At 41.5% G+C, this 27,270-nt stretch overlaps 1 protein-coding gene across 1 annotated transcript; it reads right to left on the bottom strand.

Annotated features, from left to right (window-relative positions):
• Positions 1 to 9,520: 9,520 nt before the first annotated feature.
• On the bottom strand, positions 9,521 to 24,964 carry gng13b (guanine nucleotide binding protein (G protein), gamma 13b). Its single transcript, XM_030408312.1, has 3 exons — positions 24,451 to 24,964; positions 15,724 to 15,850; positions 9,521 to 13,034 (listed from the first exon to the last, which is right to left on the bottom strand). The coding sequence occupies exons 2-3, from the start codon at positions 15,819 to 15,821 to the stop codon at positions 12,929 to 12,931; spliced, it is 204 nt and encodes a 67-aa protein (XP_030264172.1). The 5' UTR covers positions 15,822 to 15,850; positions 24,451 to 24,964; the 3' UTR covers positions 9,521 to 12,928.
• Positions 24,965 to 27,270: the final 2,306 nt, after the last annotated feature.

Here is a 27,270-nt window from a genome sequence, read left to right as displayed (position 1 = left end):
CTTCCAGTGTCCCTCATTGGACCTTATTCTGCAATCCATCGCAAGTTGGGAGTTAGTATTTCTGAGTCGGTCTTCCCAACTTCCCATCTGAATGCATCCCAGTGCATTTGCTCAGGAAAACATGGAACAAATAGATGTATATATGGTGAGACTACAGGAGCTAATTTAATGGCTTAGGGCACTTAAAAAGAGCCAGGAGGAGCAGGCTTGTACCGCATGCTCGCAGAGGCTTCTATCGAGCATGATCCAACTACAGAGTTACCGTTACAGCCCCTTTCAGAACACAAGCACTAAATAAAGTAAAAACTAATGCAAATATAAAAGGTAATTGTTCTCGATTTAAACATATGGTGGTTGTTATTTTTTAAAGAGAAGTCTGCAAGTCAAGACAGTCACAGATTGTCATAAAGATGGTAAAATACCATTTAGTTTTTTGTGAAACCCCTCAACGAACTGCATCGTCTCGCTCAATAGATGTCACCAACACCAACACGTTTTAAGAAGGTGAAAATAAGTCTGGTCACATCGATCACTGCAGTTATACAAAAGGAGAGTTAGCCAGTACTGTGTAAAATGTTTAACTGTATAAAAAAGTATGAGAATGTATGTTATTTAGATACAATTATTTAAATTTGATAACTATTTACTTATGACTTGTAACTAGTTTTTAAAGATATATCTTGGAAATGCATGGGCAGGGCCATAGTGAGTGCCACAATCCAGTCTAAGTAGTGATAGACTAATCTGTTGGTTTAAGTCATTTGTTTCAACTCTTCACTCTCTCACTCTACTGTTTTGGTCAGCTTTCACCAACCTCAGCACAGAGAAGACCTGTGTTCGGTTAAAAAAAACAAAAAAAAGAAGAAGAAAAGAAAAAGAAACTGAGCTGCAAAGCAGAAAATGGCATGACGGAAAACTTAGCGTCTAACTGATGGCCGCCTAACTAAGTAGTTGGAGGAGACCAAAACAGAGCTCAACACAGAGTGAATATTGGACTTACATTTGCAGGTGGCCGGAAACATGACTTGTTGCCCGACAATCTTTACATAAAAGGATGTCACTGTTGTGTTTTAAGGCCGTTCTGCTGCTGCCAAGTGGCCAAAACAATCAGTTATTAATGTTGTACAAAACAAAACAGAGCATTGGTATAACGTAACAGATGAAGGAGAGAGAGTACTGCGATGAGCTGTGATGCTGCTACACGGTGAGGTTGACACAAGGCAGCACCGTCGAAAACATTTTCTCATTTTGTCGAGAGCCAGCTTCACCATCAATAGTCAACATTGGTTTGCGCAACTCTGCATGTAAGTTTACACTGGCCTTAGACTGCCATACCATTCAGTACACAAGGCTGTTCATTCTGTCATGGTTCACTGACAGTAACAATCAGAGTGACTGCTGAAAAAAAAAAATCCTAATCAGCCTCCAACCGATTGAATAACATTTAGTCGGCATTTCAATATTTTTACACACTGCCATGACTGCACTGCTGTACAAACCCCGCGGACCGTCTGTGCATAGGCTATATATAGAATTTTAAACGCCATGTTAGCAGGTTTTCTGATTTGACATCTTCAGTGGAAAGATGTCACACCAGAGAAAATGAGGCTCGTCACTGGAGACAAAGTCGGAGAAAGGCCTCAGCTGACCTGGTATTCCTTCCTGCTTTAGGGAAAGCCTGAGAAATGTCATGGTAGCCATCTGGCGTAGTTTCACCACTACCACACACTATTGTATTTGCAAACTACGCAACCGTTACTGTTACACAAGATGCAGTAAGTCCTCTGGATTTTGCTCTGAAGTACAAAGATGATCATACTTGGTAAAAGGCAGATAAGGAATGCATGTGGAAATCCATCAGGATTATCCCGGCTTGGCAACAGCATTTTTACCTGGGTCAGCTGTTTTAAAAGAGTGTATGGGATGGGTTGACTCATGAGTTTTATATATCAAATACAGCATCATTTCCTGGTTTCACATGGACCATGATCTATGTGAAACGGATCTACGGACGTTCTTCTTAGATTTTCTTTATCAGTAGTTACCAGCAGCCAACACTTTCATCCACCAGTCATCCTGAGCTTTTCATTGCCACTACTGTATAGTACAATGTTGCGGTTGCTCCTCCCCCCATTGGCCTGACCTCATATCTGATCCGGCCGGATGGAGTTGTTTGCTGGGTTATTATTGATCCTGTAGCGCTCAGCTTGGATTACTGCTGGGTTAATGGGTGGGATGTTGACGCGGCTGACAATATTATGATATTTAACTTCACCAGGCAGTGTGTACATATTGAGCCATACATCTTCCTAAGAGGCTGTTGGACTTTCATGGTCTTTGTTAATCTGTCATGATTTAAAACAGGAATCAAAAGACTGTCACTGACCGATTATTTGTGGTTGATCAAATTGCCACATTTTTCAGTTTTCCAGTTACTTTTGAATCTGCATTTATGTATGTTTGTTTTATGTGGGACCTATATATTGTTATGATATGTGCGTTATCTGTTGAGAGAATATAACACTAACAGGCAGTAGCAGTGACATCAAGTTGTTGTAACCTCTTTTTATATAGACTTTTAAGATCGGTGTATTGTCTTTTGTCATGAAGGTTAAGATGAATGTGTTAGAATCACTGAAGGTAACTAAGAGCTTAACAGCATCGTCTTCATAATTTAAGGGTGTTAGATGAGAAGATCGATGATACTCTCAGGTCTGTGTGCTTAAAATGACTCTCAGGTCTGTGTGCCTGCCATCAGCCAATTAGCTTGAAATAAAAACTGTTAACAGGCAGAAACAGCAAGTCTGGCTCTTTCCATTTTTAACTGACTCTTTTCAGCACATATTAAGCTTACTTGTTAATGTAATGCATGTCGTTAACCTATTTGCCAAAATGTCAAACTATTTTGTTAAATCTGCACTGATGGATTGAGTTTTATTTTCTGTTCTATTTTTAGGGCCACAAAACAAGTTTTTAACACAACATTAATGATATCGTCACCTCTTTAATTGATAGGGCAAGGTTGTAAGCAAGAATCTTGGTCCTCTGGGAAATATCTGGCTAATTGGCTTCACTATAATCACTAACTGTCTGTTTGGTATTGAGCAGGTAGTGTACGCTGGGATTATTGCACATCTTCTCTGAAAAATGTTCCCTGTCGTGACTCGCTGACCAAAACAGTACATTTGTGAGCTGGACAGCTAAATGATGAGCTGCGTGGAGCTGCTGTTTCTGGTGATAACTCTCTGGTTGCATCACATCTTTTTCACATTGTCTTTTAACACATTGATATGTTCATGTCAGTTATTGCCTTCTAAACCCAAACCACTACTAATTAATACCCAAAACCCAAGATTTTCAGTTTATGACACCTTATTTGAGAACAATAGTCAAGTGCTTCTCAGAGGCAGATCAAATGTTTCGCAGTAACTCACTGCTGCGTGCGGCTTGTGCCACTAAAAGCTGCCTGGAGCTGGCACCGGCTTGTGAAAACATTTTAGTTTCTTGACAGCTCCATCTGGATATAGCAGAGTGTTATGTGAGTGTCTGAGCTGCAGCTCTGGTGGATTAACCCTTGCTGAGATAATGAGCATCGAAGGTAACCTAAAGACGGAGGAATCCACCACTCCGATCAGCGGATCAGATCAGTAATCTGCGGGACCAGGCAGATAGAGGCACACTTAGGTCATATCATTTGAGAGAGCCAAGGCAGACAGAGACAGCAAACACTTTGAGCTAGGGGAGTTAGAGCGAAGCGGAGACAGAACATTTTTTTTGGATGCCAAAAATAGCCCACATGTGAGAGAAAAAAACAAACAGATCTTAAGTTCCTTCTGTGAAGCAGTGACACAAGAGGTAGCCTTCAGAGCTGCATATGCATGCTATGAAACGATTCAAGCGAAAATGAAAAAAGAGTTAATTTAGTGGATCAGTTCAAGAGCATAATTGCGGTTTCCAGGTGTTTATATTTCTGTCTGTGGACAGATTTATATCAGCAACATCACAGCCATGCAAGATGCAGTCACAAAACTTGACTGGTGTGTGGTTGAGATCAAAATAAAGGCAGAGTTTGAAGACAGGCAGGGTCTGACCCATGATTACTGAGTACTAATGTAATAATGTATCAGTAAATACAGAGTACTAATGTATTAATGTAGCAATAACTACTGAGTACTGATGTATTAATGTATTAATGTATCAATAACTACTGAGTACTAATGTATTAATGTAGCAAAAGCTACTGAGTACTAATGTAATGTATCAATAACTACTGAGTACTAATGTATTAATGTATCAATAACTACTGAGTACTAATGTATTAATGTATCAATCACTACTGAGTACTAATGTATTAATGTATCAATAACTACTGAGTACTAATGTATTAATGTATCAATAACTACTGAGTACTAATGTATTAATGTATCAATAACTACTGAGTACTAATGTATTAATGTAGCAATAACAACTGAGTACTAATGTATTAATGTATCAATAACTACTGAGTACTAATGTATTAATGTATCAATAACTACTGAGTACTAATGTATTAATGTAGCAATAACAACTGAGTACTAATGTATGAATGTATCAATAACTACTGAGTACTAATGTATTAATGTATCAATCACTACTGAGTACTAATTTATTAATGTATCAATAACTACTGAGTACTAATGTATTAATGTATCAATAACTACTGAGTACTAATGTATTAATGTATCAATAACTACTGAGTACTAATGTATTAATGTATCAATCACTACTGAGTACTAATGTATTAATGTATCAATCACTACCGAGTACTAATGTGTTAATGTAGCAATAACTACTGAGAACTAATGTATTCATGTATCAATAACTGCTGAGTACTAATGTATTGGTGTAGCAATAACTACTGAGTACTAATGTATTAATGTGGCAATAACTACTGACTGCTAATGTGTTAATGTGGCAATAACTACTGGCTGCTAATGTATTAATGTGGCAATAACTACTGCGAGTGGTTGTTGGGATTATGTATGAACCCCTTTGCCTCTAGACATTTCCTTAGAAACCAGCTCATCTGAAGCAGACTGAGGCCTTCATGTTGACAGTTTACCTTTTTGTTTTAAGCCTTCGAGGCTTGTTGTCTATCACAACAGACTTAGGGGTGGTTATTCATGTCAGAGACCAACAAGTAACACAATGTGCACTATTGTGTGCCTTTTTCTGCCCCCGGTGCTTTAAAAAGAGAGCAGTGCACTCATGAGAGAGTGGGGGAGAGAGAGAAGGTCCCCGAAAGAGTGGATTAGAGCTCTCAGATTAGATGGCATCTGGTGACCTCGGCAGCACAGAGAGCAGTCGGCCGGGTGTACGTGGTGAGTGTGTGTGCGTGTTTGTGTGTGAGAGAGAGAGAGAGAGAGATTATCAGCACCAACAGAATGTGCATTAGAGATTGGTTCTGGTTGTATACACTGCGTTGGTGTGTGTGCTGGTCTTGCGGGTGGATTGTTAATCCTAATCCACTCGTGAATGTACACACTGAGGAGCGAGGCCATTAGTGGCCGTTTTGTGTTTATGTATGTGCGTCCGTGCGTGCGTATGTATACATGTGCCTGTTTACCAGTGTGTGTTTAAGTCTATGCATGGGGGTGCACGTGCATGTGCTGGTATGCACGTTTGTGTGTATTCCTGCATGTACAAGTGTGTAATCTGAGAGTGAATAGGGGGTTAGAGGGCCATTAACCAGTGCATTAACCCAGACTGCAGACAGACTGGGGAAACTGAGTGAGGAGAGCGAGGGCGTGTGTGCGCACGTGTGCATGTGTGTGTGTTTGTGTGTGTGTGTGTGTGTGTGGAGGAGAGCTGATGGTTTGAGGATTTCAGGGGGAAAGGGACAATGGGGGTGAGGATTTAGCGGCGAGGGTGAGGGGGATTGAGTGCATTAGTGAGTGCATGTGTGTGTCAGTGTGTGTCGAAGGGATTGAGGGGAGGTGACCCATAAAAAGCAGACAGACACACCCTGAGCAAGAACTGTCCCATCGTCTCCACTTCCTCTTGTTTGAAAATATACCCGGAAAAACAATTTGACTGTTACATAGCAGTGTTAAAAACTGAGAATATCAGCAATATATGAATCTAAGAGTCCAACTTCTACTCATCTGACGGTATCTGCATCATTTTATGAACAAGGGGCGTTGGGATTTGCTCCCCAAACAAATCATAAGCCACAGGAAAAAGAGCAAATGAAACCATCGTTATAAGAAATATTGGGGGTATTGGTTGCATTTTATTCAGCAGTTCAGTGTCCAAACACATGAACTTACATTTTTGGTTTCTAAAGGTCCTATTTGTGAGAAAAGTGGATTTTTGAGTCCCATTCCCAACCTCGTCAAATAGGGAGACCCAGAATGTCATTATTTAACGAGTTAGGAATGAAACTCAAAAATCAATTTTTCTTACAAATAGCACCTTTAACAGATGTAAGCTGTAAGATAATGTTGATCTTTTGACACACAGAGTATGAAGCATTGCTTCTGTTTTTAATGTGTTATTTTTAAACTGAAAACTGGCCAAGAATGGATAAAAAAGAATCAACAGCACACATAAATGGCTGGATAATTAGCGTTTAACATACTGTACGTTTTATAGTTGAGCAGTATGTGGGCTTTTATAATGAAGGTGCCGGCTGCTAGGTTTTTCTCCACTAATTAGTTTTGCATCATTAAAATATACACGTAGGGGAAGTTCACTCTATTTGAGAACTGAAAGTCAATTAGAAAAGTTAATTTTTTGAATTTGTGAATGTGATCAACTATGTGGTACAGTAGTGGTGCTTTAAAGCAACATTTGGTCACTTTTTTGCCTTGAAATGACAACTTCAAAATGATTTTGATGGTACAGTGTTTTGTAACAGGGTGAATGGTGTCTCTGTCTCAGCCACTCTGGTGCCCCATCACTTGTTTCAGCACTGTGTAGCTTCAGTGAGAGGGTAGGATCACAGCGTTACATACATGTTTACTGCAAGATACAAGATTTCGAGACATGAAGGTGTTGTGACGTCATGAGTCGTGTTTGTCGTTACCTCCTAGATTAGGTCTTCAACACTGTGGGAGGCATCAAGTCGCACAAAATGCTAATTTCTACATAATGTTGCTTCAATGCTTCATTTTTTTGAGAGTTATTTTTGCACTTTGCACATTATGCTGTGAGCAATGTGTCCGTATTTCACTGATTCTTCTCTCAAATGGGATGCAGCTCTTTTCCTTACTTGCTTGGGTATATATTTGTTACACGTTTAATCTAATATTGGTTATCTGACATGCGTTCAGTGTGTTAAATGCTGTAGGCAACACACTAGCTTACATTCCAATATACATTTTCCTCACAGTACAGTATGGATTGAAATCGGGAGAGAAGTGAAGGGGATTAGATGGAGAGAAAAGGAATGGGATAGGATGGATGGACAGAGAGGGAGAGAGAAAGTGAGAGACACTGACAGGGTGAAAAAAGAGTGAGGGCCCTCCGATTCCTCTTGTTTTCTATTATTCATGAGATACAAGAAGCAGTGGAGGGGAAGGAGAAGAAGAGATTGCAGCTTTCGGTCTTTCCCTTGAGTGGAGCCTTCTATAGGACCATCTGCCCCCTCGGTCTCTAACCCCTATCTTTCGCTCTCTTTTATTTTCTCTCCAGGTATTTTGCTCTAAAATTCATTTCTGTCTCCTTTAGCAGAGACAGAGCTGCTCTAGGAGGCTGAAAATTGTGAAGTACAGCAAGTCAAATGAAAAGATGATGGTCAGAGGCAAAGAACTGCTGTTTTCTCTGGCTAGGACCATTGCTAAACCTGGGAGATGTTTGGAAAAGGGCAGAGGGGCACTTTAAAAAAAATACTTGGCAGGTGATTGGATGAACTGGGCTCTCTTAAACTAATAAGATCAACATAGCACATACAGTAGCTCTACCAGCGAATACTGCCGAAGCTCATCAGAATAGCAAAAACATATTTTCCATTTAAAAAAAGCCTTCAGTGGCGTCCCCTGTTCTTCTTCCTCAGAAGAAATACTCTGTGGTTCTGATGTAACTGATGCTAGCATCTTGAATCTTGAATCTTGAATTTCTTGGCCTTAGTTGGTCTTTTGAGCTCTTGAATCCCTGCAAGGTTGACATCATAGTTGTGATGATATTTTGTAATAGCCGACCATGATGGCTAGTTAGCTGGTAAGTGAGATAGCTACATTTCTTCGCCATGTGTGGAAGATTTGTCTTTAGTCAGGCTCTGTGGGAAGGCAATATCACGGAATAATTACCAATAGCCTTCTAGCCTACCAAGGGTTTTTATATTCAGTGTTGGGGGTAACAAGTTACAAAGGCAATGTGTTACTGTAATATATTTCTTTTAAGCGGTAATCGAGCGATGTAACGCACTATAAATAATATTTCCATTATACATACTTACAGTTATGTCACGTAGTTTAGCTCCTGGATGGTAACACATTTTAGTAAAGAATTAAGAAGCAAAGATTTTTATCTGTTTGAAAAATGCAGATTTAAGCACATAAAGACAGATGCGAAGAAAGACCCAACTTTCATGATGGTTAGCTGGTAGCTAAATACCTTTCATAGACCGTCCATGACTATGAATGCTAACATGGACATGAATAACATTCAAATCTTAAATTTTAATCTGTAAAATTAATCTTTAACGCCACAGAGCTCTTCTAAGAAGTAGAAGTATCTGTTGTTTCTCGGTCTAAGGAGTGACTGAAGCCCAGCAAAGAGTCAGAGCTAAGAAATTTGACGGCTAGCACTCAGTGTTTTCAAACGCTGGTTTGATACATTATAGCTAATTTGCTGGTAAACTTTATGACGGGCTGATTTTGCGAGACCATTATGCTAATATGGTCATGAATTTAACTAATTTGGACGATTCTAGTCCCTTTTTTGCCCTTTGTTAGAGGTTGGTTAGATTTAATCAGGTGCGTTTAGAGGTTAGAGGAAAAAACTGTCAGCCACCCATGTAGCCTGCAAGGGATGAATATTTAATTCACTTTAAGGAGTGTTAAACTATTACCCACCCATTGAGTTTTTTCCTGCATTTAAAGCCGCTGCCTTTGACCATATTGTACAACTTTGCAGTGTTGTTTCACGGTATTATCCAATCTGCCATTGTGTCCAGTCCAGCCCATTCCGGCTTGGAGATAGCAGTACTTTGTCTTATTTTGCCCTAACCAATCACTTGAGAGTGGTGTATCTGTCCTGCTGATGTCATTTCCAGTAAGGCCGCACAACATGTACAGCTATGTGATATCACCCACGCTTAGTGTTCTTGGGACAATGTTTCCGTCGCTATTTTTCATTCATGTAGCTAAATTCCAGCACTGTAAATTGAAGATCCTCATTCTTACCGCCACCTGCAGCTGCCATTTAGCACAACACAAGATCTACAGTATTTAGATAGACGGTGATGAGAAGTGATTCACTGAATATACTTGAACACACTGGTACATGCAAAAACAAAAAGCCGACAAAGACAACCAAGTTGTCTAAAAATCTTCTACTTTATTCAATAAGATAAATGTTTTTGCAAAACATTCAATAAAAAATGATCTTTAATTTATTGCTCATTGTCATTTTTACACTAGGACTTGATCTGATGCATAATAATTTTTTCCAAAGCACTCTCACAAGGAATATGTTGCTAGATATTTAGACAAGATTTTATGCTGTCATTATAATAGTAATAACATACATACGTACGCACGTTCAGATTATATAAAAACAAACCAAACAAGTAAAGTTGCTGAACAGAAAACAGACAAGGGACAGGCAGACTCAGGGACCCTCTCACGTACTTCTGGAGCTAAGTCGCTGTGAGACTGTAGCAGGACAGATTTGTTGCTTTTCTGGTGGTTTTGTAAGAGCTAAAAAAAAAGTTTGGGACCACTGAATCCTAACATCAACATTTTTAGCTAACACTGGAAAAGCTACAAATCTGAAGCTCAGAGCCTGGAAGCCATTTTAGAAGTCTAAGCATTTATCATGAACGCTGGGACTATATTTTTAACACAGATCGTAAGTATCATTCAACTAGTTCACATACATTGTACTTTCCAACACCTAAACTATAAAAAAAAAAAGGGGGGGGGGGGGGGGGGGGGTAATTTCCAAAATATAGGGGTGCATCTCAACTAACGTTGGGACTTCGAAAATGGCTTCATTTGGAGTCGTCATGTTGCATATATGCTTGAGGTTGTACTGGACATCCTAAATTCACTGGCCTAACTTCAGGTACAGTGGTACAGTTTTTTCTTTTTCATTTGTTACTGTTTTCCCCAAGCGTATTTTAATAAATACAATAATAATAATAATTTTAAAAAAACAGGTAGTAAGAAGTACACACTTGGATAGATGCAGGCATGTTCAATAAAAAAAAAAACCCATAAACAATGTATTAGCACATCACTGACCAAATAGTAAAAAGAGGAAAATGAAATATTTGCAGTTACACTTAATAGGACCAATGTCATCTGAGCACTGAGTAGCCTTTAGGGAACTGGGTCATCTTGAAGAAAATGTATATAATGAGACTCATTACAGTACTGAGATGATGTGAGGCTCCCCTGTCCCGAGTCATTTAGAGAAATCCCACATCCTTGCCACTCCTCCCCTCATACACATTCTCACTATGCAGTGTGCGAGTGTGATATTTGTAGATCTGCTCGGCCTCAGGCCTGCCTGTGTGTGTGACACAGCTGCACGTGTGCGCGTGAATGTGTGTGTGCTTCACTAATCTGCAAGGGAGCCTACCATCCGAATGTATGCGCTCTTTTGAAAAAAAACAAACAAACAAAAAAACAATATGCACATAAACACACAATTACAGTTGCATGCACGCACACGCAGGCCAGTTCTGAGGTCAGCGGTGATCATGCCACATATTTACATTCTTGTTTTAAGGAAACTGTGTACAAGGCAGTAGTAGATGGTGATCTGGCAAGGTGTAGTCGATTTTTTGGTCATTTTCTGTTTTGTTTTGTTTCTTCTCTTGAGGTGGGGTATGAGGAGGAGGGAGCGCAGGCATGGGAAACAAAAACCAAGGTGAGAGAAAAATGTCTCGTCAATAAATAAATAAATAAATAAACTACCAATTGATCAATAAGTTAATAAGTTAAAGGGGTCCGTCTGTACATGTGTGGAGTGGAGAGAGATCGTATGTGTGCAGGGTTTCGTCTACATGTTGAGTGCCTGTATGTGTGTGTGTGTGTATGTGTGTTTGTGTGTTGTCCCTGGGGGCTGTAGCTAAAGAGGAGAGGGAGCAGTAAACTCAAAGCCCCCTCGAGAGACCCATAGCTAACACAAACAGAGCTGCTATGACACTTTCTGACCTAATGACACTGAGAGCAAAACAACACTGGCTACAGATCCCGTCTTCGGAATGTAAATATGATGAACCATGCTTTGCAAGTTGTGCGAAATCAAAATTATGTATTAAAAAACTGTGGGAGTCACGCTGGGAGGATAGCTTTGAAGCCAGTTTTGCCATTATGTTGAACTTTTCCTAACTCGTGTGTTCTGTCTTCTGTGTAAAGGCCTCAGCTGTCTCTGTGAGTTCGGGAAAACAGCTACAAAGACTTTGGACACTGCGTAAGAACTAGTTCTTTTCGAGCACACTGAAAACTTTACACGATTAACATGCCTTGTTTACACATAACAACAAACCCTTGTCTTATCTCTCAAAAAGATCTGTAACAATGGTGTTGTATGTTCAACAAAAAAACCAATTAGCACCATAAGAACCTATAAAGACTTAAAATTGGTCATAAAGTAATTTCTGATGTTAGAATGGCTTGCATCATGGGGATATGACATTGCAAGTGACCCCGTGTTGGATAGGAAGTGCCTTCAGTGAGGACCAAGTGACCATTTACACTCGAGTCAGTACAGGTGTCAAAGAACCAGTGGGAAATACATCCAAGAAGCAATGACAGTTGTAATGAAGTGTACACGGCAGCCAAAAGCTTTATGATGACAAACAAGCATCTTAACTTAGCTTAACTTAAAGCATGCAAATACACTTGAGAAGATGGTCATATACACTACAATCATGAGTTTCAAGGTCCTTGTAATGTACTCAGTGTCCTAATGTGTTGTGCAAGGCCAATTTCTATCTTGGGGCAAACCCTAGTCTGTAAGCCAATAAATGATCATCTAATTAAACATCATCATAGGCTGTTTAAGATAGTTTCAATCAGTTGTCAGCACTTTTGTAATCCACAGAGCTACGCCATTTATTAACTTTCAATTGAAAAAGTACCAAAAATGAGCTTTTGGTTTTTACGAAAAGTGACCATTTTGTTCGAGCAAATGCTTCAAATCTCGACATGGAGCCAAATTAGCCCAGCGGATCTGCTGTCTGGCAGTGTGAATGTGACTCTACAGTTTGTTACAACTCGTCAGAGATGGAGGAAAAAAAAGAAAAAAAGAAGTAAAACCGCGGTTCTCACAATCAGGAATAGAGATTGTAAATGAAGAGAGAAAGCTTGTGACTAGCAGCTGCATAAATAAGTCATCATATATCTATACATGTAATAAGAGTATTGATCATCATCGTCATATATTATAGTAATGATGATGCATTGCCGTGGCAGGATTAAACTTGCAGTGAATGTGTGGCACTCAGGGAAAAACCCCCCAAACGTTTGGAGTTATAGTGTTTTGAGTGTGTGTCTCTGTCAGTGTGTTTTTCTGTGCCCTTGTTGGAGTGTGTGTTCAGGGAAGTTGGGGGATATGAGCTGTTGTACATTCGCGGTGAGAGGTTAGGAGGCGCTGTCCGGACGTGGCCTTCGCAGGACGGGTCAGGAGGGTCAGGTTCGGGGGGTTCATCTGTAGGTTTGTGTTGGTCAGGGCGGTTATAGTTGAAAGGTCGTGGCAGGGTGGTTGGTTTCTTCTAAAGAAGGATGCACTTTCCTTTCTCCACCCATGGGTTGTTCTTCATCAGCTCCGGGTTCAGGAAGGGATCCTCTGGGACGCCGTCCTCTATCCATTTCACCAAGCTTTGTGGAAAGATGGAGAGAGACAGAGACATTTTTCTAATTCCAGAGGGAGTTTATCACCACAATCCATCCGCTATCCACTTTTCCTCTTTTCCATACAAGGCAAGAAAGAGAGGGAGAATGAGTGACAAGAGGCCAGGAGTTACTACATTCTGCAACTCATTTTTTCATTTTAGTCCTTTTATTTAACCAATGTATTGTACTTTACAGCAGCTGAAATCACACCCATTTAAACCAAAATGTTCTTGTCCATCCATAGAGTCCAGCAGGAATGAGTCCAAAAATAAGTTAGCATTTTTAGCACTTTGTTCGAAGTCAATGCGTTTTTTTTCAATGGGTTATTATTGAATGCCTGAAATGAGGTTTGTGGTCCAATAAATATGTTCATAAAAACACCACATTTGAGTTAAAAAGTTGTTACCTGTCTACAAATGTCATCTACTAAATAATCCAGCTTTAGAGGTGGACTTTAGTTACAAACTAGTCTAACTCTAATTTTACAACTTGCAGATTGATCATTTCATAGCAAAGTTTATACAGTATAGTGTAGTAAGACACTTAGCGGTGGTAACGCTGAAGTCACGCAACCAAGATAGTTTGTTTGTCGCCTAATGTTAGCTTTTTTATTTCCAGCGGTTATACTTGCGCTTCAGAAATTATAATAGCGCCGGTGTCCATTTGTGAAGATAATCTTGTAGAACAAAATTTGTAAGTATCATGCAGTTGTGTATGCCACAGAGCTTTTTATCTTCCCATGGACTTCGACCAGGGTAATGCTAACTTCTGGGTAAGCCTACAAAAATATGTTACTCTAGCACTTAGTTAGCTTGATAGTCATTAACATTATATGCCCATTATGGTTAGATGAGTGGTCTGACCAAATATTTCCACTTGCATTACAGGATTTGTCAGTATTTGAGCGTATGCTTTCATGGTCGAAGTTTGATTTAAAAAAAAATCAGAACCATTTTCATGTCTGTAGGAGAAATCTGAAGCTACCACACAAGTTGTTAGCTTAGCTCGGCGAGTTAGTGAGCTTTAGATGTGGTGGACTGGGTGGACAGAACCAGGCTAACCTGATAATCTGTTAGTGGCAGTAGGCTGGTTTCATATTGCTGACACGACAGTGGTACTAACATTTTCATCTACCTGACGGCTAATGTGAGTAAACTATGGAAAGATAATCTCAAATGAACATTTCAGTAAATACAATGCGTTTACTTCTTGTTCTACTTTTGTCACAAAACAATTGAAACCTATGACAGGATAAATCATAATGTGACGGAAGCACCAGTAGAGAGAGATTGTGTCTCAGTAATGTCTGCAATGTCCCGTTAACGTTTGCTAACACTAGCTAGCGTTAACCACACAATGAGCCTGTAGCACAATGTGTACTGAAATTGTCAAAGATACGTTCTATTGTTTGGGAGTTGAACTTCTCACTTGTGAAGGTAAGAATATAAATAATTGAATCTTAATCTTTTAGGTCACACAGTCTCACTTTAAATTCAGCTCATTATCCGTGAAGTTACAGTGCGTTAGTCGAGAGAAACAAAGCACACTTCTAATCAGTCCTCCTATTTTTCTCGGGGATATTTTTATATTCACAAGAGTCGCTCGCAGGGTTTGAAAACACTGACCCTGAATACTTTTGTACTCTGCATTTAAAAACAGCATCAGTCGGAAGACGGTCCTATCGAGCGCTGCTGATGAAGCCTCAGATGAAGTGTTTCGTCTCAGCTTTCCGTGATTGGCCCTTAATTTGCTGGCGCTGCAGTGAGAGCACGAGACAGACAAAGAGAGAGCTGCACAGTCGTTAATGACGGCTGCAGCTTCGATTTGTGCCGCGGCTGTGACAGTAGCCTTCAAGGCAGCATTATTCAATTAAGCCATATCACTGTTTTATCATTGTGGTGGGATGACTAATGCGGTCATATCCACAATCATATTTATTATAATGAATAACAACCGCAGATATTTAAAGCCCCACTGCAAGAGGCATTTATTATATTGGTGTTTATTTGAAACTGCAGTGGTTTGTTGGTTAGTTATGGAGCAGTGATTATATGTTAAAGAACAGTATCCTTTGATCTGCAAAAAAATTAGATGCTAATACAACAATAGATTTATAACTTACTGGCTCTCAATTCTCATTTGCGTGCTTACCAAAAATGTTGATATTTTTTACATTTAGGTGCCTTTAAGATGTAAAATATATACAATAAAATTAAGAACCTAATAATAAAAAAACATATAGTTTATGCTTTCATTCTAAATGTGTCCCCATAGCCACATGTTAGAAAGTAATCTTCAATAGCAGTGTGAATTTTGTCGGTTAAAGTTATTGTTTGAGGAAATAAGTTTCATATTTAACGCACAGACATGGGAGTGTCTTCTGAACTGACCTTGTTAAAAAAATATATTTCCCAAATGTCAAACTACTAACTTTACTGTGCTTTGCCAAAAATGCAGTCTTGTAAATAAAGTTGGACATATGTTGACTTCAAATCTTACAAACTTTATTCCTTGTGTAAACGTTTAACTCTTGAACACTGTTGGTCACAGTTTGTTGGTGTGCTCGGTGTATTTAGCAAAGACAAAGCTATTTCATTTTCTGAGTCAGGGCTATTTATCACTCTTGCTTTTGGGGCTTGGGCAGAGGCTTGTAGAGCTTTTGTGTAACACTCACTCAGTGACTGTTTTGGAGGACTTCTCTCGTTTGAAGGCCAGCTGGTACTTGAGGCTCTCCACCTCCTTCTTCATCTGGGGCAGGTCCATCTCATCCATGGTTGCAGCTTGATGTGGGGCTTTTCTACCTATGCACAGCAGGGAGGCCAGAGTTATATTTATACAGCACGTAACACTGTTTAATAGTAGGCAGACACACTCAATACAACTGTGCCCTGCAGCAAGAACACCACGAAGTACATCTGATTTATAACCGCTGCTTATCCATTCCACCTACAGCAAGGGAGAATAGCAGCTGTTAAATTCATAGAGCACAAACAAGTGCTGCCAAAACTGGCAGGCCCTCTTAACACCACAGGATACATCCAGCTGCCTTCTATTCTGTCCTTGGGGCTGCCTGTTTCCACTTTAGGAAAAAGTTCCACAGCTCTGATGAATATGCCAAATTTAATTACGTTTGTAACCAACTTGAGAGCGGTTCAGCAGCACATCGATTATATGCAAATTCTGGCTCATTTCTTGTTTATTGCCGACTGTAGTTTGATCATTTCATAAGAACGTTCATGACTGCAGGCTGGAGAAGAGTTTACATACGATGTCTGAAGGAAGAGAAAAAGAGAGCACTTTTTGCTCCGATGCCCAAAAAAGAGGAAAAAAAAAAAGGACAGCATGTACTAATGCTGCGTCCCATTTCTTCCCATTTGCCCTTCAAGCCCTCCCCCCCAGCACCACCACCACCCCACCCCCTCCTTCCATTGCGTGTGCTTCTGAAATACAGTTGTGTCCCAACAGAAAACTCTGTAAGATGAGCGTGTAGCCCTCTCCCTAACCTCTGCACACCGCCGTGTCAGAGTTTTGTAAAAGGCAGCAATGCAGCTTTTAGCTTATGATCCCCAACCACAGGGGACCTGCACCCCGGGGGCTACTTACGCCGTACCTACACATTGAGTCACCTGAAACACGAGAGCACTTGTTGTGGGTAAGATTGCGTGACAGTGAAATAGAAAGTCTAATTGTTAGCTATACGTTTTGGATAAACTAATTAACAGATACATTGTTAGAGGTAGTGGTACAGAGGCCACATGGAGGTAGTTACCAACACAAGCTATAGCCAGTCGAACCCTAAAAAAAGGCGTTTCCTGAACTGTTGGCGGTGAAGATGTAAATACAGCACACAACCTCATTTTAAAATCTCTGGTCGAGTACACATTCAACACGCAAGGTACACTGTGTATATTGGTGAGCTTTGGATGTGTTGGTTGCTGTATAAGTCACAGAGCCTAGCTAACCCTGCTTCCAGTCTTTATGCTAAGCTAGGCTAAACTTACGGACCCTTCGTAAATTCAGCGCGCTGATTGAAGGTTCCATCTCCTCTGTCCTCTACTTAGCTAATAGCCTATGTTTGATCATGTTAAAGCTGCTTTAAGTGTTGTCGTCGTTTTAGCTAACTTCCCGTCCGTTTTACAGTTAGCAGTCACCGTCCCTCCTCTCTACGTCGCCACATATAATCACAGTAATCGCCAGCAGCGAACGGGAGGATCATGCTCTCCGCTTATTACGAAATCCTCTGTCCTGATTGGTTAAAGTGGGCAGGGATACCAGGAAATGTACTTTAACAGTGATTCCTTTTGGAATATACAGCCATTTAACTTTAAAAATATCACCTGCAGCAGCTTCTATATCGCAGATGGTAAAAGAGATGAAAAGGTAAAAAACACTTGTTATGTCATACTGTCACTGCATGTTTTAATTTGAGTGTACAGTGTCAGATTGGATTTACGAACACACCCATAGACAGTACATTAAGGACTTTACATAACATACAAATGTGTGTGTGTGTAAGCTACACCGAGGCACACATACACACTTGAGTGTGAGTGTACAGTGGCTTTCGTGAAATGCATTTCTGGGCTATGACCAGTTTTGTAAGTCTCAAATGTTAAGGTCAGGAGAACACCTCATCCGATAGCAATACATGGGGTTGAAAAAAGCCAAACATGCCAGTGGTCATCTCTCCACAGGAATACTGTCTTCACTCTCTTCCGCTGCGTCTTTTTCTATCCCTGTTCCTCCCTCCCTCCCTCCCTCTCGCTCTCTCTCCCCACCCACGCTCTCTGTCCACTCTACCCTCTCAACAATACTCTTCCCCTCTTGTGTGTGCGTGTGTACTTGCATTCATGTACCCTCGAGAGCATGTGTGTGTGTGTGTGTGTGTGTGTGTTGTGTGTGTGCGCGCACCGATGTGAGTCATTTGAGGATTCGGGTGAGCCGAGTGCTTGTCTAGTCTGCACTCAGAATCGATCTCACTGAGGTGCTTCAACGCCGAAAACAACAATGGTATTTTTTTTTAATACTTGATATTATGCAATTGTCCTTTATGACAGTTTAGTGAGTGAGGGGGCATCGTGAGGCAGGAAAAAAAAAAGCAGTTCTGAATTCAGCACCTACTTCACTCCATGGTCAGGACACTAATAATGTACATCAACTATAACGGTTTAATCCACAGCATCATTTAAATGGATCTGAAACCCTCCGCTCCCACTTTGACGCAAATGCACTGAAAATAGGAATCTAGCCACAAAAAACATACGTGGTTTTTTTTTTTTCTTTCTCTACATATGTCTCCGTAGAGTCGTTCCATACCAGAACACAGTGCGCATTTTGTCTGTTAAATATATAGTTGCACTTTTTGGAGATGCACTCACTCGCTTCCCTTCTGAGAGTTATACGAGTCGATCGATGCCACTTTAATGTCTGTACGGTAAATAGTCAGTAAATGCCAGTGATTTTAGCTTAGCGTTAAGATTGGAAACGGATCGCTTTTCTGAAGGTATACCGCTACAGCCCACTGATCAACAGTTATATAGCTGCTGTAGCTCGCTGTATCCCTCTTTTAAAGGAGCAGTCAGTTGTACACACCACATCATCAGCGTGTAAGCAGCCTTGAGAAATAACTAGCAGGTAACGATTTCTCCCCCCCCCCCCCCCCCCCGCTCGAAATGGATATCTAGGATGCTGGTGCAGAAATAATCAATCAGCTGTCTGAACATCTGAAAGCCTTAGGCGTACATAAACGGCTGGCTGATTTCTATTACTGTTTTGTATCTGAACGCCTCGGCCTCGCGTGACAGCCATTACTGCGCCATAAAGAGCGATTTCAGAGGATGGATGAGGAAAGGTTGTTGTAAGAAAGACAGGTGTGTCTTTTTCGTGAGTTTGAGGGAAAAACACCAGGTGCGATATTACACGTGTGTCTCACCAATATTAGGTAGACCGAGAAAGGCAGAGTGATGGCCAGATCCCGGCTGAGATCAGGTTTCAGCAGCATCCTCTAGAGACAACAGGAGGATTGAATACTTTCCCCTCTCTAGCTCTATCGCTCACCATCTCCTTCATCCCCTGTTTCCCCCACTTTCACTTGTGTTCGTCCGCTCTGTCCGTCTGTTTCCAAGCCTCTACCTCTTATTCTACCTCCTTTCCTCGCTTCATCTCTGCCAGTGTCTCTGTGTGAGAGAGGGTGCAACATGTTTTGGGGTAGATTAGCCTCAGGACATATTGGCAGTAGGTGATAGCACATTGTGCACAGTTAAAAAAATATATATCCTGCAACCACAGTTTGAATCACCAATATTGATTTAATATTATGTTACTGCAGGAAAGAAACCATCATCCGTATCTAAAAATATGAAGTGAGACACACAACAAACTCTTTCTTACTTCTGGAATGGAGCCCAGAAGTTTCCGGTTTCTCTGCAGCTTTCTATGTGCTATGTGAGAACATAAAAAGCTTGACAGCAAACAGTCAGTTGCCGCCTGAATTATGATGACAAGCAAGCTTTTTTTTTTTTTTTTTTTAAAGAGACAGAGGGGTTGTTCACACACAAGTTTGCGCAGGGGACCGGGTTCACATCCTGGGTACTTGAAGGTAAGACCACAGTTTCAGCTTCAATAAAGTAACATATCTCGTGCTCCAGGTCACTGTTGGCTCTGTCAGATTTGAACGAACACCATCTTTTGCTAAACTAAGCTAACCTTCTATCCAAATGAGCGGGGAAAAACAGAAATCAAGCTGTTAAAATAACCATCAAAACATTTTATCATGCTTCAGTTGCTATGAGCAGATGCTGTTTGAAAATAGTGAAATGCGTCGTCAGGTGGCAATTTGCATGTGTGTAGGAAATCAGAATCAGAAATACTTCATGTACTTTATACTTTATATACTTTTAAATGTATGAATACATTAAATCAAAGTGATGTTTTACAACAATGTTTTTTCTCCTCTCACTCATCTATCTATCTATCTGTCTGTATCTATGATATTCTCTCTATTCTCTTCTCCATCGTTTGCCTCCTCCATTGTCCTGTCTCCAGCCCCTTCTCAAATTACCCCACCTGTCATTTGGTCAACACACACCCATACTACTACTCCTACTACACATGTCTATGTTTATCTTCTTGCATCTGAGCCGCCAGCTAATTGAACTTTAAGCCTCGGATAGCACATGATGTAAACATTTTTTACTAATGAAAACTGAAACGATGGAGCGTGCTGCCGCGTGTCGGCTGTTGTCTGACACTCTGAGGTTTAAATCAAAAAAAGATTAGTCGAGGCAGCTTTTCCCTCTGTAGCATTCTCACTTTCCTCCTTTCATTCGTCCCTGGTATCTGTTTTCCATCTGCCTCCTGCTGCCTTCCACAGATGTCTCCTCGCTAAACGCTCCCCGTCCGTTTCCACAAATTTCAAACAGTTAACAATTACGCCACACATTAGCGATCTCTCTTCCTCCTTGTCTTTGTGGTCCGGCCAGGAGTATGTCTAGTCCAATTATGGTTGTTATTGATAAGGAAAAAAAAAAACATCAAGAAGACCGCACTCCACCTAAACCAGCAGTCATATTTAAATGTGCTTGAGTGGTTTGTTAAAACACGTTGACAAATTTATTGTTTAATTACTATAAACGAATCCATAAACCCCCGTCTGCTTACTCTCACGAGGATGACATCGGCTTCCTCAAAGGCTCCTTCGCTGTACTGGAGAGCATAAACATGTCTTTTTTCTCTACCACCTGCCATCAGGAGACAGACCAAAAGCTTTGCTTCTCGTTTACACAGGATGTGGTGAGGATGTGTATTGGCTGTAGGCGGCTGGCCTCTGACTTGATGTAGATGTGTTGTCTGGACATGTGTTTTACAGATACGCTGTCGATATACTGTTCAAGTGGTCGTAATGGACATCTGCTACGCGAATGCAGGAAGTCACAGTGTAATGGTAAACATGATTGACGACTGGCACTATAACTGTTGTGGAATAATACAATCAACATTAACATTGTTTTAAAATCAGTTACACTAACACAAGTCTAAAGGTCTATATCCAGCGTTTTATGGACCTACCCTGATATTTTGGCCTAACCAGCCAATCTCACTCCTCACACATTAATTCAACCAACCCAAGCAACGACAGCAACCAATCAGAGGCAGAGTAGGGTGGGTTTATACAGAATAAGGAAAACAGTGGGATCTGTAATAACGCACTTATGGGCAGAGAGCTGTGCTTCGAGCTACATGCTAGCATCAGCATGCTAATGCGTTCACCGTGACGATGCAAACATGCTGATGTTTAGCAGGTAACTGCTGTTAACAGGCTGTTCCGTTAGCGCTGCCCTGCTAGCGTCCCGGACTCGTGCTGCTGCTGCTTTATGCCTCATGGGGTGGGTGCAATATTTGTTATGTGCAATTTATCGCAGTGACTGCCACAGCTGGTGCTGTTTTGTTTTATGTAGTTTATTTAACCATACCTTGGAGACATTTATGTGCGCAGCACTTGAGTCCAAGACAAATGAAAAAAGAGGAATTCATTCAATAGCTGTTGAGAAATTTCACTCATAACTAGAATTGTCAACATCATAATGGCACTAGAGGAGAAGTCAAAGGATCACCAAAGTAAATAGTGCTCATCCTCTGGGGACCATGAATGCCTGTGCAAAATTTCATGGAAATCCATCTAATCGTTGTCAAGATATTTCAGTCTGAATGAAAGTGGCGGACCAATTTATGTAATCCAATATATCTCATTCAGACTCAACTTTGGAGCAGTTCAGTTTGTGTAATAGACTTTTGAGTTGTGAGTTCCAGGCAGCAGTGTGTGGTGTTCGGCCGAGGTTTGGGTGTGTATGCAGCCGTTACTGCGGCAGATATGGAGCTGTAAGTCTAAACTGGGACACTTTGCCATGAGGGGAGGTCGGGTTTGCCTCAAGATTATGCTGAAGCATTATGGAAGATGGAGAACAAGTTAATTACATTTGCTTTATTAAAAACTATTCCATGAGATTCTTCTAATCAAACTTTTTCGTCTCCACTACTTCAGCGCAATTTAGGCCACATCCAGCCGCTGCAGCGTGTTTTGTCACAGGTAATTAATAACTCGCTGGGCCTCAGAAATGTGTTGGATAAGGATAAGGATGTGCTGTTCTGTCACAGTGTAGCTCGGCATCCAAAAGGCTGTCGTGTATTTGTGTGTGCGCTGCCTTTTAAAGATGCGTTTGGGTGGGTGTGTGGTGGATATCATGGGGTGGTTGTTTTAGGGGTGGGTATGTAGGTCGCATGGTGATTTGGGTCAAAAGCATCCAGAGATTAACCTCTACCCCCTGTCTCCTCCGCTGTCTTCCCTTCCTCACACACTAATATACTGTCTGTGCGCATTTGTGCGTGTTAGTGGAGCAGGTGGCAGTTTGAGGTGAGCTGCTACCAATGCTTAATGTGCTGAATCGCTTTGTCTGACTTGATGATCTATGATGATGGCAGCTGAAGCAGCTCAAAGGGGAAACAAGGAAACCGAAGGTGAAAAGGGATATGAAAAAAAAACGAGTGAGCGGGAGAGGAAAAGACAAAAGGAAGAAGGAGAAGGAGCGATACGAGGCGAAGAGACACATGAAGGGAAACAGAGTGCCTCTATAGCTACTGCATTGTAAATAGAGACTAAAAATAGAAAGGAACAGGCAGAGCTCCCCTGACCAGCTGAGACGAGAGACTTAGAAAGAAAGACGAGGCTCCTTGCTGTTAAACTGAGGAAGAGATGTTGCTGGGGATAATAAATGCCAGCCGATGACAGTCGATGTTTGAGCTTTTACAACCCGTCAATGCGTTCTGCACTCCAATGAGCTCCTGAAGCAACTGGGACCAGTCCAGCTGACATCACACCAGCACAGCCCAGCCGACACGGGGAAATGTCCAGTCGATCAAATCCGATCAATACAGGCTTGAGCTGAACTGGATGGAATAAATGCATGCATGCATGTCAGGACACACTAAGGTCATCTGTTATGTATCTGCCCCACTGTCACCCTATTGTGAGGACCTCGCACTGACTTTTCTTATCTGGATATGCTTGTTGCTTAGTGTGTCTATGGGTCTGGCCCCCCTCAGGGTAAAAATGTAACTCAGAGTCTGGGTGGGGCCCCAGGATTTTATCGGCCACCCCTGGTGCCCCCCTCTGCCAGAGTCTGAAGGTGATGGGTCGAAGGCTTATTACTATCAGGGATGGATTACTCAACGGTCCTCCCGGTCTCAGCCCAGGGGCCCCTCGACCAGAACCTCTGTCTGAAGTGACAATTAACATTTCTCGTTGGACAGTCGATCAAATTAGCACTAAGAGATGCAAAACGACTACAAAGAGACACAAAGTGACCACACAAAGATGCAAAACCACTACAAAGAGACGTAATATAACTACAAGCAGACGCAAAACGACTACACACAGAGAGACAGTATCACCACACAGAAATGCACCACAACTACAAAGAGACGCAAAGCAAACAAAGAGATACAAAAATTCCACAGAGAGGCAAAATTAGTACTAAGTGGCACAAAATGGCTACAACACAACACAACACAACATGGCTACAAATAGACACAAATCGACTACAAAGCCATACGCCAACAAAGGGGTGCAAAATAACTACAAAGCAACGAAAAGACAACTACAGAGGGACGCCGAACGATTACCAGCGACGCAGCCATTTTGCATTTTGGGTCTTTCCGTCTAGATTTCGTGCACCTGTGCAGAAGAGGCGTGGGCATTTTTACATTTCTGTTTCCAGGGACCCGTTGTCTCATAATCTGTCCCCGGCCTAAAATTACGATATTTAAGGACTTAATTCTCATTCTACAAAAGGCCTCCCTCTTTTAAAGGCGCCGCAGCCTCTGCCCCCATGATCCGAAGTTGTTTAAAGCCGCCCCTGCCCAGAGCCAGAGGTGTGAGACAGGCATCTTCTAAAACAGGGTCAGGTGAGGCCAGAGAGGGAGAGGGAACAAGAGAGGAAGGGGGAGGTAGAGGAGGAGGAGGAGGAGGAGGATGAAGTGCAGAGGTAAAAATGTAAGTTTTATGTAATATTCGTGGGTTCCATATGGCCCTGTGTTGTGTGTGTGTGTGTGTGTGTGTTGGGAGGCTGGAGGCGGACAGAACAAAGTGTGAAATCGTCCAGCCAGGTTGTTGCACTTGGTGAAATGCACCCCACAACGAACTGCAGATGACACAGCTGCATGCATGGTCTGGATGATCCTCTTCACATCCACAAATTCATAATTTGATGTCCACCTTGAATACACTCAATGCGCAATGGTTCATTTCCCACCAGAAAGGGCCTGTAATTAGGATGTTTAGAGCGGACCCTGCTGTATTGGCACAATAATTGTGTAATGTGGCTACAGAGGCAGTCGCATCTCTTACCTCACTGATGCGCCGGTGGAGGCTGTTGCTCTTTCCAAGTCTGACCGGTGCAGTTAAGCCGGAGGGAGGGCAGACAAATCAGCTGGACCGACACACGGACAGAGGGTTTTATTTCCCAGCTGCAGTGCAAATAACAGCAGACTTTAGTGTCCGTGGACTTTGTTTGTCTCTGGGAGGCGGTGCGCACTCTCGGTATCCACTGGAAACGATCAAGGATAAAATCCGCAGTCTCCGGAGTAAAACAGACGGTGACGACCAGTCTGAGGCTGTCTGGAGGAGTCTTTTCTTTACCCGGTATATCGGATTCGTCGCTCCTGCTGAAGCTGCCCGAGGAACGGAGGGGACGGGAGATAAGAAGCGGACAAGTTAACGAGCCGGTCCGGTGCGCGCTCTGCCGTTCACTGGCCGCCTCTCTGCTGGGATCCTCCTATATGAGCGCCCGTGCGTGTGAGTGTGTGCGTGTGCGCGCGCACGTGTATGTGTGAGGGAGAGGGAGAGTTCCCTGAGGATGCGTTTACAGAGTTGCCCAGGCGAGGAGAGGGAGGGGAGAGGAGGGAGGGAGGGAGGGGGAGTTAAAGCAGGTACCAATCAAATGAGAAACTGTCCTCTCCCACTGTCTTTACCGCGTTTGTGTGTGTGTGTGTGTGTGTGCGTGCGTGCGCACGGACCCCTCTTTGCCCCCATTGCCAGACTCTGGATTTCTGCCCTAATATGGCCACTTATAGCTCCATCTGCAAAAGGCTGATTTAGGTTCTCAGTGTGAGGAGGTGGGGGGGGGGGGCACATATTTGAGTTTGTTTTATTTCACATATGAGAAATACTGCATTTGAGCCAAGGGACCACAGAAGAAGAGCTGGAGCACGTTCGACTACATACGTCGTCTCTCACTGATTGTGTTGTAGTGAGCTGGTAACCAGTTTGTCTGTTTGACCTCTGAATGAGATTGAATCTTGAACAGCCTCCTCAGCATGTGCGATGGAGCACATTCTTGTTTGTGATATCTTGCTTGGAAACTAGTTTTTCTTAGCCATCTACAGCAGTCATTTGAAGTGTTTCAGGCTCAGATCAATCCAGGGCGCACTGCAGCTTCCAGACCTTTTCAGGTGGCTTCCTTCCAGGAAGTCAGCACCAGAAAAATCTCTTGGCATGCGGCCTTTTTAGGTTTATTTCAGGGTCTTTTTTGAAAAAAGTCTAGTTTGGTTTTCGGAGCCTTGCTGAACAAAATGGTGAAACTGAATATCCCCTAAAACATGTACTGACTTTGCAATTGTTATTCTTCCTCCTCCACAATCTGCTTAGATGTCCACAGTAGCATCACTAACCACTTAAATACGGCCACGGTATACAACGTTTTCTGCTTATAAATTGTTGCCTAAACAATAAAACTGATGTTTTACTTTGGTCAATGAGGGCAATTCAATTTCTCCCCCAGACGTTGGGTCTACACTGAGGTGTGAAAATGATATATGAACAAATTGCTGCATTAAAACACAGATGAACATGCCTTAAAATATACAGTGTGTGCATCGCAGGACTGTGACTGCGCGTGACTTTTAGTTGTTTTTTTTTATCTGAGTAAAGGTTGATTTTTAATTTGATGTATTCATTTTGTCAATAAAAACAACTGTGTAAGTCAGTTATGTTATGTCTATTACACATTAACAGAGAAAAATATACTGTATTCTGAATGTGTACTTTCACTGCAGGCTACATTGGACCAGAGTATGGGGGAAAAAAAAGTCCATTCCTATTTTACGAGCTGGACCATTAAAGGGTTAGTAGAATTCCATATGTTTACTCCTCCAGTCTGCTTGGTGCATATTGACTTGGATTTTCGACTGAAACCTCAAAACATGCACATGCACAATTCATCAGTCTAGCAGCAAACAGCACAATCATTTTCATCTGTTAAGGTTTCCTATTGAGAGGGAACGTACTTGATTTTAACAGTAACATGCACATCTGTTGGATTCAACACATAAATAAAGAAAATAAAATTTGGCTTTCAGATTTAGCCATGACCTTGAACATTTTCTGGAGATGTGCTGAATATTCATGGATGAAACTTTTGAAAAAGCGGAAAGACTGAACCCGCTGAAGTTGTAGTTGAAGTAGCAGTGGGATAGAAATCATGATAGTCACTGAATTTGCAGTTAAAACACAGTGCTGGAAGTAGCTGAAGTGTCGGTTTGAGTGTTATTACTGAGTGAGTTGTAGTAGAAGTGAAAATGTTGAAAAGAGCAGAAGAGTTATTGTTATGGGACACTGAGAGGATTTGAGGCGGAAGTCTCAAAATATTTTTTGCCATTTCAAAGTGTTGGCTAAAAGATATTATATGTAACATCCCTGCATTAAAATGTCTTGAATTACTAGAACTTTGTTCTATGTTTAGTTGTGTACTTACAACTACAACTTACTTGCTACTTGTTTAACTGAGATGCCCCTAGTGGGAGAAGTTTAGGTGTAAGCACTGAGAGCAGTTACAATTTCCAACAACACCAACAAAAGCAGTTTGTTTGTAGTAAACAGAAGAAATCTGCTCGCTAGCATGGATAGTGATAACTGACATGGATAAATAAAGAAAACAGTGCAACCAATAGAAAAAAAAGGCAGTGCTTTTGAAGAGGTTTAATTCAAACATACATATAACTTTGAAACAACGATCTAGTGGATTAGTCCTTTAAATAGAGAATTCAAAAGGGTCCGATTTTATCATTGCATATATTTTCAACCACACTGTATTCTAACAGTGAAAATTGGTCAAAGTGGCGGCAGTGCCTATGCTGTCTGTCGACTTTACATTCAGAGTGGAGCAGCAGT

Source organism: Sparus aurata, chromosome 23 (genome assembly GCF_900880675.1).
Source record: "Sparus aurata chromosome 23, fSpaAur1.1, whole genome shotgun sequence".
In the NCBI taxonomy this organism is placed as follows: Eukaryota; Metazoa; Chordata; class Actinopteri; order Spariformes; family Sparidae; genus Sparus; species Sparus aurata.
Note: the sequence above shows the minus strand (reverse complement) of the source record. Positions and strands in the feature narration are given on the sequence as shown.